The sequence below is a fragment of the Montipora capricornis genome, chromosome 14, assembly GCF_036669925.1.
Source record: "Montipora capricornis isolate CH-2021 chromosome 14, ASM3666992v2, whole genome shotgun sequence".
Lineage (NCBI taxonomy): Eukaryota > Metazoa > Cnidaria > Anthozoa > Scleractinia > Acroporidae > Montipora > Montipora capricornis.
This window is the reverse complement of record NC_090896.1, coordinates 9,424,554-9,444,553: the sequence shown is the minus strand read 5'-3', so window position 1 is coordinate 9,444,553 and position 20,000 is coordinate 9,424,554. Positions and strand designations below refer to the sequence as shown.

General features: G+C 39.5%; 1 protein-coding gene across 3 annotated transcripts in view; it reads left to right on the top strand.

The window, feature by feature from the left end:
* Positions 1–3,589: 3,589 nt before the first annotated feature.
* LOC138032963 (D-inositol 3-phosphate glycosyltransferase-like) overlaps positions 3,590–20,000 on the top strand; it is a 33,637-nt gene continuing 17,226 nt past the window's right edge. Inside the window, exons 1-5 of one of the 3 annotated variants that reach the window (XM_068880685.1) lie at positions 3,590–3,728; positions 5,237–5,336; positions 5,995–6,117; positions 6,841–8,081; positions 10,213–10,338. In XM_068880685.1, the coding sequence (XP_068736786.1) occupies positions 6,866–8,081; positions 10,213–10,338 (1,342 nt within the window). In that variant the 5' untranslated portion in view covers positions 3,590–3,728; positions 5,237–5,336; positions 5,995–6,117; positions 6,841–6,865. The remainder of the gene's footprint in view (positions 3,729–5,236; positions 5,337–5,994; positions 6,118–6,840; positions 8,082–10,212; positions 10,339–20,000) is intronic. The other 2 variants (XM_068880686.1, XM_068880689.1) reach the window with 2 other exon arrangements.

Sequence of the window (20,000 nt, the reverse complement as noted above, 5' to 3'; positions counted from 1 at the left end):
TCACTGTTAGCGAACAAAATTGTTTTACTGAAAAATTCAAATACATTCCTATTATACAAGAAATTATAAGACTTTCCAATTACTTTACTGCAGAACTAATGCTAAACAATCCCCCGCGATTTTTAGCAAGGTTATAAGTCTTACAATTCTCCTAATTCTGATGTTGTTTCTGTCAATATCTTGCCTACTTTTTAGAAAAGGCTTCAAGCTATTTATTTGTAAGAATTATTGATGAATAACGCAGTTGTTTATTGTTTCCTACAAAATTCATGTTTGAATTGTAATCTGTAATCTGTCTACTTTTTGGCCTTTCACTCTGTCGGATTGTTTCACAGTTTTGGCGTGACATGCGTTGAAATCACTTTTGGCAGATGGGAAGATACGTCAACCCAAAATGAACAGTATTCCGTTTCAATTTCTCGGAATAACTGCTTCCATTTTCGGTTTTATACAGAATTTCATTCAAATTCGTGTCATGCATGATCACTTTGAAACTCGGAAGACCGTGAAGTCCAAAAATATCAATATTTCTGGAATGTTAATTGCATGTATAGTGATTAATCATGGTAAAACCCACAATAGGATACCATAAATAATAATTCCCGTGTTTCGCAGTAAGAGTTTGACAGACTATTATCTTTCTATACCCTCTCTGTTGCTTCTGTTTCTGGAGGTCTTTTAAAGGAAGCTATATATACCACTTTTTCATGATCTGTCACACGTGCAGGAACGTTCCACCCTTCCACTCGGCTGTGTCAACAATATCGACTTAATGTAAAAAGAGTGGAAGAAAAGAAAAAAAATCCTGTTTCTGTTTTTGCACCAATTGACACAGGGTTATTGACAGCTTTATTCTACTAAGACTAGCCTTCGAGCAGGCTGCCAGTGGTTCGAGGTACACGAAGAGCTTGCTCGACTGCTCGAATGCGCAGCCGAGCTAAACAAAAGCAAAAAGGTGTTGTCAGATGCGGTTTCACAGTCAGTGGCCACGTCTTCCTATTACCTGACAGGTATAGGACGCCAAAATCCAGTCGAAAAAAAACGTACCGTACACACATACAGAGACCCACACGTCAAGCACAAAGACCTTATCTGCCCAGCTGTTTACCTAACTAACTTGGAATAGGGGGGGGGGGGGGGGGTTATTTAGTTTCTAAAGAAACTGTGGTGCTGCGTCGGTGTTGAAGTAGTATACAAAAAATGGTTTTATCAACGGAGTTGATAACTTGGAATAGGTCAATCTATTCGATCTTTGTTTCAACAAATAAATCATTAAAAGAATTTATTTAATGAGAAAATTGTGCAAATTTTGTATAAAGTTACTTCGAAGATCATTATTACAATTTTAAGTTATTTCCAAATTGAATTCCTTGAAAAAAGAAGAGGTGATGCATTACATTTTTCAGAGCTCTGGGGAACCCTGAAGCAAAGTGTCTTGCCATTGGTTTTCGTGCAGAACAATCCAAAGCGTCTCTAATTGGTGCATTCATGTTAGCACGAGGAGTGATCAGGCGCCGTAAGATTCAAATAGCCAATTTTTGGCTATGAGAACCCTACGGCGCATGTTCTCCTACATAGAGTTTCCCAGATCCGTGGGTCGACCTGAGGCTCTGGTGACCAGAACGTCACAACTCGTGAATAAAAGTCGTACGCACTCACCAACCATGAAGTAATCAATATATACATTTCAATGCTATTCCACGAATGCCATAGCGGCTCCTTGTCTTTTGTCGGAAAAAATGTGTACAAGGAAGTTGGGTTAATTAATACTCGGTCAGCATTTTCATTCCGTTACCATCTACGGGCCAACTAAGATAAAATGATCAATTTTTGGCGCTGCGTAGAGAAAATAAGATCTCGCCAATATCCAGCCATCTTGGTGAGGGTTCTAAGTCCAGTTATTTCAATTTGACTTTGCACAACGTTTCTATACCAAGCTGTCTGTAAACTTCCGACGGACATCAAATGACCTGGTTAAACAGTCTAGAGGTAAGTGACCAATGAGAAACCATTATCTATTTTCTTGCTAAATGCGTGACGTTAGGGAACACGATTTGGGCCAGCTTTCCTCCTCCCTTTTTTCCTTCGAGGGGAGGATACGGCTACACGTCGGTTAATGCAGAGTTTGAAGATAAATTTGGAAATGCTTCCCATCTGATAGGAAAGATAAGGTCGGAAAAATTCTTGCAGATATTTTCCGAGCGATGATAGTATGAGTTGTGGAACTGACAACGAGCTATGTTTAGACCATGTATGAAATCCGTATGCTCGTAACTATAAGATACGAAATTTTAAATTATTTTTAAAATAGTGACTAGTTTTCCGAGCTGAATTATAGGAGACGGAGAACGGCTTAGCCATTGGTGGAACCATAGTAAATGATCATGAAGAGTCATGCTGTTGAATGCAAAACGCTACCAAACCAGACCATGAAATCACCCAAAGGTTGCTGCCGATTCTCCCGCGACACAACTAATCTCGTACCCAGATCTTACTCTGTCACTGGAAATGTGAGATCTGGTAAAGTTCGACAGTACACCATTTTTCATTGGCTACTTAAAAAAGGTTGCGGAAATGCAATCTACGCTCCGATTGGCTTATTTCGCGGGGCACTTGATGAAGGTTTGGTTTTCGCAAGCTCATGTGCTGTTTTGAATAAATGTCAGTTGTGCGGAGGAAAGTTTTGTTTTTTCCGACGCCCGAAAAGCTTTACAGTTGACGAAAATCATTTTGAAAATTTGCGACGTTTGTGTAAATGGTACCAACGAAAGCCCCAAGTACCCTGCCACTCGAATAAAGTTCTGCGTAGCTTGCTACGCGGTACGCAGAAACTAATAAACTCAAGTTGAAGTATGTAATTTATTCAAAACAGTGTTTCTCGTTCTTAAAGCGTGACTCGCGAATTAAGTAGTGATCAATTGTGAATTTTGCGGTTAGATTAACTACATTTTTCACGAGATCGTGTCAAGAAAATAGCACTCGTTGCAGTGATTAGGTCTAAGCACTCTAACATTTTCGCTTTCAATTTACGGTTTGGCTAACTACACTTTTCACAAGATTGTGAAGAAAATAGCACTCACTCGTTTATTGATTAAGCTGAGTTACTCCGACAATTAAGCAATCTCAACCGTTCAAAAACAATCGCCTGTAGCGCTTCTTTCTCTTTCGGCTGAAGTTTAAGGTTTCCTTGTCCTCTACCCAAAAGAATCTCTTCAAGAATACTCTCGAAATCCATGTTTATTCCGCAAAATCACCCAAAATCACAACAGAGAGTACGAACATGCGCAGTGATAGAAAAGCCCGTATTTCGGGCCTCGCTGGCACTGAGCATGCTCGAAATCGAACTTTACCAGATCTGCCTTCCGTACGACCGTGGAAGGTCTGGGTACGAGATTACCACACAACAAGAAGATTCTCGTATGTCTTTGGAATTTTGCACTGCAGAGCCGTCATTCCCAAGGAATTTAGTTCTGCCACTTGATTGCTTTAGTGCCACTTGCCAAAACCCATGTCATTCTTGCCAACTAAGGGGACCGGGCGGTCCTGGGGACGAGAATGAACCACTTCTCGTCCCCAGAGCTTAGCGGCCAACGCCAGTGGTTTGAGCAAGAAGCTGAATTTGAAGTTCTCGTAGGCACCAGGATTGAGTGTAACTGGCATAAAACCGTGCTTATTCCTTGACAAAGCCGATGAAAACCTAGCAGGGATTGTTAAGGCTATCCTAGAAGGTATCTTTAGCTGCACTAATTTTCATTTTGCTAAGGTTTTGTTTTTGGAAGTAGTGTCCCTCAAGTTACTTCCGCTTCATAGTGATGATTTCTCCTGTGACGCAAAGGATCGGTGAAGATCTGTAAAGTAGTTGTTATTTCGCAAGGAAACGTGATGGACACCACTTTCTTCCGTTGGAAATTAATTGCTTGTGATAATTTGAGAATCAAGAGCTCTTTATCAGCATATTTTTCTTGCATTTTGCCTTCGGGTATGAGCATTTTCAACCAGGCGTTTGACAGCTGTAATGAACAAACTTCGTACCGGGGCATCCGTTAATCGTAAACTTAAAAACACAACTTATGACCAAAGGGCTCATCTATAACAGTTTAGTACAGACATTCATCATCACTATTTTGCATGACTATTTTGCGCATTCAGTCGTTTTTTATGCGAATACAAAAGTAAAGAGTGAAGCTTAACGATACGTGAAAAAAATACAAATAATTATATAAATAATTACTTTGGTGTCCAAAGCCAGTGCATCTGTTACTCGTAAACATAAATAGACAACTCTTCAGCAAAGGCATTAGCAGTTTTGTGCAAAAATTCACCATTTAAGGCTGATAATTGTGCGGAAAAATTGCAAAATACCCCGCATCTCTAGCTAAACGGTGCAGCCAGCAAAGCGTCTTCGCTGTTTCTCGAGTTATCATTTATTCATAATTCACTCAAGTTCTCTGGGAAGGTGGCTACGCGTCTACGCAGCTACTCCGATGTAATTTAGTCATAATTCACTCAAGTTCTCTGGAAGGTGGCTAAGCGTGAACGCATCTACTCCGTTGTAATTTATTCATAATTCACTCAAGTTCTCTGGAAGGTGGCTAAGCGTGAACGCATCTACTCTGTTGTATCCGTTGTAATTTATTCATAATTCACTCAAGTTCTCTGAAAGATGGCTACGCATCTTCGCAGCAATTCCGTTGTACTTTATTCATAATTCACTCAAGTTCTCAGGAAGGTGGCTTCTCGTCTACGCAGCTACTCCGATGTAATTTAGTCATAATTCACTCAATTTCTTGGGAAAGTGGCTACGTGTCTACCCGGCTACTCCGTTGTAATTTATTCATAATTCAGCGAAGTTACTTGAGCCTTAATAACTGTTGATAAGCACTACAATAACTGAAAACTAACTAGTTTGAAATTAGTGCCTTAAGGCCTAGTAACTGTAGTTAAGAGAGCTATAGGCCGAGATGGAGTTCGTTATATCAATATTCAGGCATGGCTACGAGACTTTATGGTCGGATTTCACGGCTCAGTTCCGTTATCTTTGTCTTACAAGTCTCAAGGAGATTTCTAAACAAAGTAATATTCAAATTTAACCATAAAACCTCGTAGCCATGTGTGAATATTGTTCTATCGAACGCATTACAGCGTTGCCATTTGCAAGATTCTCGCAGAATAGCTAGTGTTGCGGTGTTTTCTGCAATTTAGCCAGTAAAGAATAATTTTTGGTGTGAATTTTCAGCGTGACAGTGAGGCCAAGCACGCTTGCCGACAAGTGACAAAAACAACTTTAAGAACTTGGTTCGTAGGAAAAGGGCGTCGTAAATAGTGTTACTTAAAAGGTGAGTCTTTATGGAAGAGTATTTTGTCGTCTAAAGCACCTCCGGCAACGTTAAAGAAGAGAATCGTGTGTAATATACGCTCGCCGGCGTGTTCGTACTGACTGTAAACAGGCCGCTGATATCTCGCTTTATCCGAGCTTACCAAATTCACAAAATAAAAAAATGTGGAGTGAGGGTATTAAACATCGAAATAATGCACTGTAGGTGTTTTCGTCTTCGGCATTTGCGGATTGAAATTGGTAGTAATCGAAGCAACGTTCCTTATGTAAATTTTCGACTTGTAGGCGGTCACGCAATTTATTCTTTTGTCTACGTAAACAATGACAGGAAACTGTCAGGCAATAAAAAAATAAATCGAAAACCATCCAGTGGAAAAAGTCAAGAATTCGTGACGTTGCAGGAGATAAATGAAGAAGACACTTCTCCAAGTTTTTGGCCAATGCGTTTCCCCAAACGTCTGATATTCGTCGAAATGTTAAATGCACATGTTAAATGGTTTTGTTTAGTCGTGCCAATCATTGGAAGTTACCAGTGGACACACACGCTAATCGAATTGAATCGGGTAATGAAATAACACATTACATTAAGAGAGAAAACTTCTAAAAACCTTATTAAAAGAGTCCTCTTTATTGATCACTGTTGTTTATTTATGTCACAGTGGTGGCCCCTGAGGGAGCCGTTTTGTTGACTCGTTTCCTTCACTGTACCAGAAACTGTTCAGCGATCAATGTCTTGCGACAGCTGATCGAATGATCTGGCCCCAGCAAAGTTCCTGAACCAGGTAAATTCGTCCAAGTAGCTTGGCACATTGAATTCAGCTCTCTCTTAACCAGTTCCCACAAGCCTTCCACAGTGTTTGTGTGCGCGCCACTATCTGTATTGGGGTTGTTTTGCCATTGTTGGTGATGTGTCGTCCGATCGGTTGGTCGCGAGTCGGTCAACGTGTTGGTCAACACGTCAGTGTGGTTTAGTGAATTTGTCGGGTTGACCTTCGCGTTGGTCGGATAATATTCAATACAATACCCGTTCTATTCTTTCCTTGTGCAGTCTAGAACGTAATAAAGGTATCTGCATCATTCGTGTTATGTCCAGAAATGCACATAATTAGATGCACGCGGATTTCAATAAGCATCACGAAGTGTCCCCTTGCTCTTCTCCCCAACTTCAACATCACTCATGTCACGGAATACGGACAAAAAATGTCACAAAGAGTCCCCAAATGCGGCTCTTTAAGTAAAGATTAACTGCTGCATTTACCCAAAGCTAAAAATAATGCTAACCTTTATCCTTACCTTGTTGTTGAAAATAGGTAGGAATTGCCTAGACTTAAAGGGACACTTCGTGTCGGATGTCAAAATTGGACGTGCATCTAATTAGAGGCATTTCTGGACATAAGATTCGTCAATTGCCCATTCACTAGCTACTAAGCACCAGGATGAACATTTGGCTGTAAAATGTGGTAATCGCTGTTAACACTCTGTGTTTGTCTTGTAAACCATTTCAGTTTTCCGTCAGTTGGAATTGAAATCATGTCACAAGGACTATTTGTTGAAAAAAGCAAGGAAGCACTGGACATTACTCTCTTAGGGAGTGAATGGAATTCATCGTGTGGGGGGTTGTCAACATTAAACAGAGAGCTTGCAATTCATCTGTCAGAACAACCGCATGTCAGAGTTTCTGTGTTGGTCCCAGAGGGCGCTTGCAAAGATGAAGACAAAAAGGCAGCCCAAAATTTTAGGATCAATGTTCTTGATGCAGGGAAACAACCAGGCTTCAGTGAACCTCTTGACTGGTTGGGCTTTCCACCTCAAGATCACAGAATAGATGTTGTTGTTGGTCATGGTGTGAAACTTGGCCGGCAAGTTAACATAATAAAACGTTCTCCACAATTCCAAAATTGTAAATGGGTGCACATGGTACATACTGCTCCAGAAGACCTCAGCAAATATAAGGGTTATGATAATCCTACTTCAAGAGGTGAACAGAAGCACTGGGAGGAGGTTGATCTTTGCAAGTATGCTGACCTTGTTGTTCCAGTGGGCCCAAGACTTAAAAAGGCTTACTCGTCCTATTTGCAGGGGTGTAAGGAGGATGAGGACATTTTTGAAATAATTCCGGGTCTATTTGATAGGGAATTTGGGGCTTTGAGGCAAAAGGCCAAAGTTGAGAGTGATGATGATTTTATTGTGTTGTTGTGTGGGCGAGGAGATTATGAGGACTTTGAGGTGAAGGGATATGACATTGCTGTTAAGGCATTTGCTGATCAACGCCTGAAAGGAAAACGTTATTATCTTCTGTTTGTGGGTGCCCCTGATGGGAAGCAGGATGAGGTCAGGAGGAGACTTCTCAACCTTGGAATTACTGATGAGCAGCTGACAGTTAGAAAATTTGTACAGAGCCGGGAAAAAATAAAGGATCTCTTTTGCGAAGTCGATCTTGTCATCATGCCTTCAAAATCAGAGGGATTTGGTCTTGTAGCCCTTGAAGCTCTATCAGCCGGTTTACCAATTCTTGTGGGAAGTAATTCAGGATTTGCAAGAGCGTTAGAAGAGATTGACTTTGGATACACATGCATAGTTCGTTCAAATGATCCTGCCACGTGGGCAAACGAAATTGATAATGTCAGAGCTAATCATCAAAAGCGACTTCATGAGATGACCTGGATAAAAAAATTTTATGCAGAGAAGTTCAGTTGGAGGGAACAGTGTGCAAATCTTGTGAAGAAACTGCGAAAAATGGTTAATGGTATTGTACTTATTTGTGCTTTGGTTTTATGTTCTTTTAGCTATTATTTAGCGCAAGTACTGTTAACCCTACCTACTTTATAGGTGTGCTTTTCTGGCCCTTTGAGTTGAGAAGGGAAAAGAGGAGGTGCCAACAATATATATAATTGTAACGGTAACAATATTTATTACTATTATACCACACAAGTGAATAGTGCTTTCTACGTGTTCTGATTGCCTACAATCCTGGACAAAAGTCGTTGAAACGTTTCTCAAGTTTCGTCTTGTCTGAGTGTCAATGTCTGAGCGTTAATTTGCCACAGTTGCGCATTTTCCCTTGTTTTGAAGATCTGCGGCTTTTACCAAAAAATGTCAGGTAGGAAAATTCACATATAGCTGGAGATGGAGATGGAAGACCCCGTTTCCGTCTCTCTCTTGCTTGGATTGATAATTTCGGGATATTTGCTATTGTCGTTATTTTTGTGGATTCCCTCCTTGTACGTCTTAAACAGTTGTTATTTTTGCTGCTGTCGCTTGCTTCATTTGATATTATCGCTATGTCTTTTATTTTCGTTATATTTAACAACAGCAACAACGTTTATTACATACTAGTTAACAAGGAAAAGTTTGTCCACCCAAATTTAGCAAAGCTAATCGAGTTGGGTGCAGCAAAGATATAATAGTTAATTAATATATTTAAAATGACAGAGATTACGAAATAAAATATCTAATAATTTAGGAACAATGTCAATGTACAAGATCCACTGAATGTTTCTAATATAAGGATGTGAACACTGGAATGCTGATTGAGATTCTAGTTAATAGATTTCTGATAATCTTAAGATGCAATTTTAGCAAAAAGGTTTATGGCTCTAGAAGTCTTCTAGATGAAGGTCATCACAAATATCAAGTTAAGATGAATAGGAAATGCCGTGATACGGAATTGAATTTCAGTAAGTACATTAATTGAATGAATACTATCTCTTGATTTTTAAGACCAATATCATTTGGCAAAATGGTTTATTATGTGAATAATATCGCAAGTTTCTAAGTAAGGGTCTGCAGAAATTAAAATATCGAAGAGTAGACTAGCTATTTTCCTAGTGAAGTCGTTCTTTTATAAGATTGGTCGTACATTAAATTAGTTGTGATCTTAAAAAAAGGAAAACTTCAATGGTTAAGCACCGGCTTCGATAAATAAAGGTACTGCGTGTTATTTGAAATCAGATAAGTAAATAAATCTAAGGGCACGTTTTTGTAATTAAAGAAGCTTCTCAAGGTGAGACTTACAGGCTTGGCCCCAGGCTAACAAGCCATAGGTTAAATGTGGTGAAATAAGAGACCGGTAAATGGTTATAAGTGTATGGGTTGGAACATGATGACGCAATTTGGATAATGAACCTACATATCGACTAATTTTAAAAGCTACATGATCAATATGGTGTTTTCAGGTTAGATTTTGGTCAATAAAGATTCCAAGGTATTTCACAAACTCTTTAAGCTCCAGAGAGGCATACTTATTTTTATCATTATCAAATATCGTGATACTTGGTTGAGAAGTAAGTTTTTTTGAGCTGGGCAAAAAAATGACGATTTTTTTTTTTCATTATGCAAGGTAAGCTGTCGATTACAAGACAGGAAAACGGAACATTTCAGAGCGCTGACGAGTAACAGCCATTCTTCTGCCATTGCTGATCATATGACCCAAACAGGCCACAGGATTAAATGCGATCACTTTGCAGACTTTGACATTTTATAATTAGCCACTGGACAGTCTGATATACATCGTAAAATTAAGGAAACCTTGTTGATTCGCGAGTTAAAACCAGTGCCTAATGAAAATGTTGACAGTGACAAACTTCTTCTCTACTAGCCATTTATATTTTTTCAAGCAGATTTAACTAGGTCTAGATCTGTTAATTTTCATTGTCATTACTTTCCTTATTTGGTATTAGTCTTCGTGTTTAAATTCAATTGTACTTTAGGTAACCGTTACTTCTGAAGATGTATGTTGGAGCATACGAAACGTCAAGTTCATAAAAAGTTTTGCAACATGCCTTATCTTGTTATGTTTATAAGCGCAGTTTGTTCATTATTTTTATAAACGAATCACACGAAAGATTTTGCCTAATTAGTCTATCTGTTTACTTCAGAAAATGCAACTCTGACAGCAAAACTGTTGAAGGTCTCTCCCGGCTGTGGGAATTTCAAAAACAATTCCAGTCCATATCCAGAGGTTTCTACAAGGCCATGCACAACAAGCTCGCCGGGAATTATAGGTAATGTTGGCAAAGTATATTAATAATAAATTTTCAGAATTAGGCCCATTTTATACGTCGCATTTTAATTTACTTGTGCCGAATCTAATGCAAATGAGCGAAAACAATAGATTTTTGTCGTTTGCATTAGATTCGGCACATGTAAAATGCAACGTTTAAAATGGGCCTAAGAACAGAGAATGAAAGGTTCCTCTTTTATGCTCGCGTTGTCATCAAAGGGAGCTTAAGATTTTACGACGGCGATGGCAACAACAACGGCTCAAAACAATGATATCATTGGTTAAAAGAGCATAAATAATCGTGATGCACGTGCAGCACAGATTTTAGGACGGATTCTTGCGGTACTCTGCACAAGGACGACGTAAAAAAAAATTACCAAATTTGAGGTTTTGACAACAACGCGAGTATGCAACAGAGAATCTTTCATTCTCTATTTTCACTTTGTAACTGCTCGTATCAATTTATTTTTACGATACTTCGCCCAAACTGTAAGAAGTGAACGAGATTGAATAACCGCGAAAGAATTATGATAAAGCAAAGTGATATTTTGAGGAGACGTTTTTGCTGAAGTCGCTGTCGTAGATCTTAAGGTCCCTTTAGTTGGTGATTTCACGTCGTTGGTGCAGAGTACAGAACGACTGTGTGCTAAAATGCGTGCCGCACGTGCAACAAGATTAGTTTTCCTCTTTTAACCAATGATGTTGTTTTGTGGCGTTCTCGTTTACGACCGCGTCGTAGATTTTCAAGTCCCTAATAACGACAGAAAGTGTTTATTCATGAATCCGGCTCCACTCGTTGTGGCACCGGCGAAATTGGCAGAAGCTTTCTTTTCAGTAATTGTTCTTGAATCAGGAGTATTCTTTGCCAGTTGTATTTTCCTTGTCAAAAGATTAACAGATAGTTTCAAAATATCATTAATATATTTGATATATCATGGCGAAACACACGGAATAGGGAGTTAACGAAAGGACAACGACAACTGCAACCGTACGACGACACCGCAAAACAATTATATTATTGGTTAAAAGAGGAAATTTTAAATATTCGTGCTGCACGTGCTGCAAGCATTTTAACCGAATAAAAAAGCATGGTTACTAAGAATGGCATCGACCGTCAAACATGGCATCGTTTGTTTACGAAAGGAAAATTAGTTTCGTCGATGCTAAAACTCCCTTTATTTTATAGATAATGATGAAATACCAGGATTTCTCCTTTACTAAAAAATCGTATCTTCACCGCGCGCAGTGATCATATCATTTTTATCTTTGACATGTGAGGGTATAGGTGTCGTCATGGTAACGAACACGATTACCCAATAAAACGCGAGCTTCCTCTTCATCATAAGATACATTTGTGCTTTAATATAATTATTCTCTACGACATTAGCATTTTTATTGTAAAGTTTTACATTAAAGATTTATTTTTCACAACTTTCATATCTTCTTTCACGTTACACAAAGTGTTTGTTTTAGCGATTGGTGACCACTTTTTCATCCTTTCGAAAATAAGAAAATCAAGTTGTTTTAAATCTAGACATTTCATCAATATCTATATAATAAACAGAACATACACATTATTCCAAAATGGCCGCCATTCAAATATCTTTTGTTTTTATTCAAGTTAGCCCTTGATGCCTCGTTCTTAAGCTTAAAACTCAGAAGAATATTCTATCTTGAACAAGGCAAAAGGGCCAATATCTAGCCGCATAAATCAGCGGCCATTTTGGAATAAGGTGTATTACATGGAACGCTTGGGGATTGACGAATTTTATCTTCTCCTATTATATGGCCTTGTTTGTAGCCGAGATAACGCGCGCTCTGATTGGCTTAATTTGTCACTGAATTGTAGGGCATTATTCTCCCGTAATGGTCCCACGGGCCCCGATTACGTGGCTTGCAAAAAACAAGCAAAAGGTAATAAAAACCATATCTTAAACTGAACTCTACTAACCGAGCTAGCTCGAGCCGTACTGCTGGAACATGGCCTCGGTCGTTTTTGTACGTACCTCGCTGCGCTCTGGTCCCGTACTGCCACGACTCGTACCAATATTCCCCAGTACGGCCCTCGCGCTCGGTTAGTAAGAAGTAAGTATCTTCGCTGCGCTCACTCGTGAGAGATACTTTCAGCACTCGAAGATAAAATTCATATCCCCGCGCGGCCATGTAATATCCTTTATATCCAGCATCGGCGACGTCAACGAAAGAGTCCCCTCAAAATGAATCTTTAACGATTCTTTCATCGTTCAAGTCGTACATTGTGAGCGAATTATCCTAAAAATAAATTTATAAGAGCGGTTTAGAGTAAAAATATAGAATGAAAGGTTTGCACTTCTACGTCCAAGTTGTCGTTAAAACCTCGATTAAATTTGTGATTTCTCGTTGTTGTATGCAGAGTACAGCAAAAATATACGCTGTATGCTAAAGTGCGTGCTACATGCGCAGCACGATTAATTTCCTCTTTATCCGATGATATACTTGTTTTGTGGCGTTGTCGTAGCCTTAGCCGGTTTCATTCATTTGTTAAATTTCCTGATAAGACTTCGCGTACGAAGAAAGCCCACTATGAGGTAAAGAACGCATTCTACCCGCGCGAAAAATATACAAGGGTAAATCGTGAAGGGAAAGCAGTTTGCTTCCGCGCCAATTTAGTGCTCGTTCACTAGGAAGAAATATTTCTTCGGAGGTCTTCACTCACACTGAGCGTTTCTGTGCAGCATGAATAAATTCAGTTGAATAATCGATAATTGTATGTCATACTTCGTTTCAGACCCGAGTGAAACACCCTCCCGAGAGAGATTGGAGTGGCTGTCAAGGAACTCACTTCATGGGAACCTCTTGCGCGTCGTCTGGTTTCAGTGAGGGGGAAATAAAAGGATTTAACAAGGATAACGAAGAGTGGGCCAAGAAGGCAATCAGCATGTTGTTAAGATGGAAAGAGAAGAATGGCTCAGAAGCAACGTACGCCGTGCTATGTACAGCATTAAGACATGGGTTGTGGGGCGGAAAGACCTGGCTGAAGAAGCGATAAAAACGAATTTAAACCTTTAGAATCCTTCTCTCAATTAAATAGGCCTAATAGGACTTTTTCAAGCAACCTCTAGGGACATCAATAACAATATAAAAATTTACGACTTCTGGTGGACGAACAAAAGAAGCTAATGAGAGGTCGATGACGTCACGTGAAAACATCCTTTAGACTATTTTCGATATATTAAAATTCAGTCCTAAAGGCATCATCTCGAGGCTCAGGGGAATAAATATGAGGATTGATATTCCCTAGAAGCACGAGATGATGCCTTTTGTTTAGCACTGAAGTTTAATACATAGAAATTGGATTATTTTGTGCCAGTATACCTGTCTTTTTGAATAGGAATGAGGCTGGAATTGACTTTGTTTCCATGATCACCTCATTTTGTCTTACGATATTGGGTGTAACTAGAATACAGTTTACCGTAGGAAACAAGGAGACAGAGTCCACTCCTTTTATTAAATTTTTCTATGCTATTAGTTTTAAAGGAAACCTCCACTCTTACTACAGAAGAGTTTAAACCGAAGAAAATAATATTTCCAGACAAATTTGTTCGAAATTTGTTTTAAAAAAGGGGTTCATATCAGGAAAAGTGAATTGTAAAATCACTAATTTTCACTTTCAAATTTCGTGGGCGCCGCCACCTTGAATAATTATGATGTACGGTTGCCCTACTATTCTGACACAAAGAGCTCTTGTCTAATAACAATAGGGCAACCGTTTACGTCACAATTATTCAAGATTGCGGCGCCCGCGAAATTTGAAAACAAAAATACCGCGATTCTAAGACTGCGATTTATTTCGGATACAAAACGCTTCTTTGAAAAAATATTAGGCCTGATTTGACTCTGAAAAAAGGTTATTTCCTGTTATTGTAAAGATTTTTTGTTGTTGTTGAAGTGCCCCCCCCCCCCCCAGGTTCCCTTTAAGAGACATAGGATCTTTTCTTTTTCATAGTTCAAACTTAACGTTTTTGACTTAACGGGCGGTTATGCTGGGAAGAATCTGGCTTCATTCTGCAGTCCTATAAGTCTAATTTAACAATCAATATTCACGTATACATCACAAGTGGGACATTTCAGCCACCTTCGATAACAGGCGTACTAGCTGTGTCAGAGCGTGTTTAGCTCTGAGCACCCTCAGAAGGTTTGAAGAGATTTTTCCCTCATGTGCTTTGCTCAGAATTAACCGTTTGTTTAATAATCAGGATTCTCGATATATTGCATCACATTCTAAAATGCATTCTTGGTTATAGAAACGTTGTAACATGACCGTAAACGGCGGCCATGTTGGTTGTTCCAAAACAAAGGACATTGTGGCCATGTTGGTGTTACCGAAAGAATCATTCCGTGAATTGAAAACACTTATTTTTATACAAATACTTTTGTAGTTATTTATTATTTTTATTTCCTTTAAAAAATTAGGCTAATGAAATGGCAGTTTTTTAGCTCATTACAAAAGTTGTATGCTTGTAAGAGTAAACAAAAATTCAATACAAAATCGTCGAAGGAAGATCATCCTTCTAGTGCATGACTGTTCGTCGAGGAAAAAGCAAAATAACCTCTACAAGTAAATTTTAAGTTCAAGAAACAAACAAACACACAAAGATCAAAAAGTTGTAGTCCGAACACGTAATTTTCCCTCTTGAGTAGTTAGTATTTAGTAAAAACTATCACCGAAAGTGGTGGTGGCAAGTGAGCGGCTCGGTAAATATCCACCATGCCACTAGCCACCGACACTGGGGGGTGAGAGTGATAAGTGTTTAAAGTATTTTATCCTAAAACAGTGAGATAATATAGGCACAAGAAGATGATTTTAACTCATTATTCCTGGAAAAGATTTACAAACATTTTCGGGCGCAAATTGCGTGTGCAAATGGCTTCAGTAGGTGAAATAGCAAAGGATTATCCGGAGGTTGAGTAGCCAAATCGGTGCGCTCGTTCAACACTATCCACTGTTTTAGTATATACTAAAAACTTTTTTACGTAAAAACGACTTGGCGGAACTTTGGGTGCCGATTTTAGAATCACTACCCATCATTTGTTTTATTTTAAAGGGCCTAGTGAACTATCATTTTAGACTCAATAACAAAAAATGGTGTTATACTTGTAGGAGTAAAAAAAAATTCATTACAAAATGTATTCCCATCCTTCTAGTGTAGTGAAATAAAATTAAATAAAACGCCCCTCTTTAGCCACGTCAACATCAAAAATAACACAACCCATTAGCTCAAACTTGTAGACAAGACTGAAAGCGCAATGAAAGTGGTTGCTATCTTCAGTTGAATTGGGTACATAAACATTGAGTTAGACGGTTTGGTCTATTGCAATAGGTCACTTCAGAAAATGGGAGAAAACAAAAAACAATGCTTATGTTAAAATTTGGAGGGACCAAGATTATTATGGTATTATCGAAGTGGCCGATGTCTTCTTGTGCCTTATTTGTCGATGGTGACTCGATAATACTCGGACAAAATCCGAGTGCTGCTTTGCAGCCCGTGTCGAACCGATATGTCCGACCCTTCCGATTACTAGATGTCCGTCCATAAGGCTAGGATGTAAATTGTCGAAATGGAGGACATTCGTGATTATGAAATTGCTGAACTGGGGAGATGTATTTGTTACCGACGGTGATTCGTAAGCAAAAATTCTTTGAAATAAGCTTTATAGCCTCGCTACGACGAGCAGTGCTCGGTCGTAGCGAGGCTAGAAAAGCTATTAGCATTTAAAAAAAATGATTTGCCTCCACTATGAAAAGGGTCGAACGGTCAATGAAGTAGGAGCATTACCCCCCCCCACCCCCCCCACACTTTCAGGGTGCTAATGATAAAAAAGTTGGATATCAATTAAATCTCGTCAAAAAGCTGTCGTTTTTTTTCTACTTTCTGGAGTTTTCTTTGTTGAAAATGTACATCAAGAGCCAGCAACAACTGCCCGTCTTGGGGCAGTGCCGGTCCCAGTAGGTAAGGCGCTTGCATGGAGATCCAGGAATCCGGGGTGCAAGATATATTTGACACGACCACCACTTGTTGAACATTGGGACTGGTAGAGTCCCTGGTTAAACTCCTCAGTTGCTCTTCTACATAGCCAAGTAGCTTGCCTCCGGCCAGGGGTATTCTTAACAGCTGTTGTTGAAAATGAGTTGCCGTCGGTATTGTGTTTTTCATTGGCCCTGAAAAAGCCCCTATGGGGTTGGTTAATAAGTAGTTATGTGAGAGCCTGTAGTGTATTTATCCAGCGTCCATCCGCGAAAGAACCTCGTTTTCACTGATGCTTCAAATTGTCGGCGGCTATCATTATGCAGCGATCTATTGCTGATTTCTAGCACGAAAAAAAAGGTTTAACAAATACTCTTCCACTCACATATTGTGATTTTGGTGGGACATTAATTAATAACGGGGACAACATCCTTGTTCTTTGTACAAGGTAACATAAGCAGTTTCGAGTATTTTTTCAGCGAAAACTTCCAAATCTGATCGAGACAGTGAAACTGATCGTACTTAAGATATATAGAAGTCCTGCTGTTACAACGAGTGTGTCAAGTAAGTGATCAAGGAACATATTCAGTAGTCATAAACTAAAATTTTGTCAAGTAAAAGACTACTATTTTACTTGAAAATTTTGTATTCTCCTTGAACGAAAGCGATTTCGATTACCGATCTCGTTCCCAGGGTCTAAATTGTAGTTGTCATTGACAAAGAGGACCTGGCACCGAGGTTGGTCCGATTACCAATCCAAATCAAAAGAGTTTCTCCTGTAAGAAGTTGTTAGAGATGTTCGTTTGGATTCAATACTTTGTTGGTAATCTGATCGGATTGTAATCTTTAAATCGGTCACAAAGACTAAGGAGCATCCGTTTGTGCAGTAGCCACCGGGCCCGGTGTGTTAATACGATAGCAGATTGATAAACGGAACGGTTCTGGATGATGTTTTTTTGGACCCTCCCCCCCCTCCTTTCCTTCCCCCTTTCCTCTCCCTTCTCCTTTTCCCTTCCCTCTCTTTTTCTCGTTTTTTTTCCCTTTTTCTCTCTTTGGGGTTTTCCTCCCCCTTTAAATACCGCCTAAGCAAAAGAAAGAAAGCAAACAAGCAGCCTACAGGAAAGTCGTGCTCTTATTGCTGCAGTTATTGTAAACCAAGGTCCCCTAAAAGTATAGATGGCATCGCAAAAAATACTGCAAAAGGAAGTGGATCACGTGACGACAGTCGAGTTGGCGAAAACCTCTGCAACATGCCTTTAGGCTTTGGCTTCCAAACATGCGAGAGCATCTCAGAGGTTCTTGCTGTGGCAGTAGGTCGCACAGAAGCTGAGGGATCGCTCTCAGGCGTAAGAAGGGAAACATGCTTAGGTAAGAACCACAAACGACGTCGCGAAACGACGTTCTGACTTTTTTTGCTGCGCGATGCACAGGTTTTGTTACGGATTACGCTCGAAGAATCAAGAGTGCATGAAAATACATCGGCAAATTCTTTAGTGTTTTTTAACCGAGAGAAAATTATTTCGGCATCCCTTTTTTTAAGACCCGTGTAACGTCTTTGAGTAGCGCTGTTGCCCGTTTTATCTTATCCCTTGGAAAGGTTATTTATTATTTGCTAATTGTTTCGCTCTTCCAAAATTTAGCGGCATTCACAAGTATTTCGAGTCTTTTGATACATCTCAAGTATGTCTATTCAGTGTTTCAGAAGAAATGATTCAACCACTTTGATGAGTTTATCCACTCCCGACCCCTCTCCCCCCCTTTCTCCGACTTCTGAAAAGGTTATATAAAGGTTATAGCCGCCGCACGGGTCAAAGTGTCACCGTTGTAATTGTGATTAGCGGATTCTCCATCGACATTGCCTGTTGTCTTTCTAGCTTGCGTAGCATATGAGCTGAAAGGGGAGGGAAAGAAGGAGGCGCAGAGGATGCGGACGATTCGATTTCGATTGATACTCTCTGTGAGTCCCTCGTTCTCTCCACTTTTAGCGCTTATGCTACGCAGGCTAATTTCTTTCGTGAAAAGCTGCCAAAGTTAAGTCTAAGGAAACTGTGTGTGTCCTGAAACACGAGGAATTTGGTTGGATCCGCTGTGTTGAGAACGATAAATTGACCTACGCAGGGCGGCTGAAAACAAAAACAGAAACAACGCCGTTGGATGAAGTAACATGAAGTGTCAAATTTGGGTTTTGCGTTTTGAGGAAATTTTAAGTCACCTAGTGGAGTAGCGGTTTTAGTGAGAACATGGAAACAAGGAAGTTGAGGACGAAGGAGGAGGAATATTCATATAGCCAGTTTATTAATTAATTAATTTAAATTAATTTGTTTATTTATCTATTTATTTCTCTCCCACTAAACCCCCCATATTAATTACATGTAAAATCTATATATAAGAAGGAAGAAGAATAAGGACACTATTGAAGGCTTCAACATTTTTTTACATCTTAGTTGCTTGGATTTTGTTAATATAGCAAAAACGAGTGCGGGTGTTTGCACACACCGAGAAACAGGCGCAGCCAAGTGGTTTTATTGTTTGAGGTGCTTGGAAACCCCGGATGAACATCGAACACTAGTTTTGAGATTACTTCTCAAATGCAACAATAAAACATATGTCCTCACCCAAATGAAAGAACAAATTAACTTTGCAGCCGTGCAAGTTTGCCATTTTCCGTAACATTACGTTAACATGCCTGATCACGGTCTCGCCCAACTTTCCACCAGTGAAGACATGGATGCAAGTCCCTTGTATTACCTAGACTTACCAAGTTTGTGATGGAAGTGGCCAAGAAGCCCGGGGGGAGCTATCTACCGAAGACCGTTATGGACCGTTTATCCGGACGCTACCTGGAGGAGGACGCATGGTTAGAGAGGCCTTAAATCCTCACCGAAGGTGGGGTAAATAGCTATCATTTGTTCAATAAAAAATGTACAGCTATGAAAAGCTAGTTTATTTTTATCGTCTCGTTCCCACGGGTTCACCCTATTTCGTCAATAATCGTGAAAATCAAGGTTAATTATATCAAATAATATTCAGGTCATTTTGGGAAATTGTTGTTCACAATGTATTAGGGAAAAAATGCTCAATGTTGTGATCAAAATCACGGTTGATCCTCAGATCAAAACCCTTACGAATTTCAATCTCTGAGTAAGTAATGGGTATCAAGGTTCGTGAAAGTGACCCAAATATCCCTAATTATTTGCTGTGACCCTAATGAATGATTGATGAGTTTGAGAAGGAGAGAGGAAACAACTGCAGTGAGGCACCACTTACATCTAAGTTATCTCTTTTGTGCTTCATTATTTACGATCAGGGGTCTTTCGAAAAAAAGGTTTTGACGTCAAAAGTCGGAAATTATTGACTTGCATATGCTTTGTGACACGGATGTGTGTATCTTGTTTGCCCGCCCGCCAGGAAGTGAGGCAGGGGTTTTTGTGCCTCTCTAGCACATATGTTGTTCTGTTTCAATGACATTTTTGCTGGAAAAGGTTTTTGGTGAGATTTCCAGCCTTTGTGAATTTAACATGTTGTGTAATTTAGAGTTTAACAAATTGAATACCATTCTTGTGCAGCCAAAAGTGCAACAACCAAAATGGAACGTAGCAAACCTCTCCCAAAATGTTTTTGAGTTTCGACGAAACTCTTGGTGTGGGAATCAGACCCC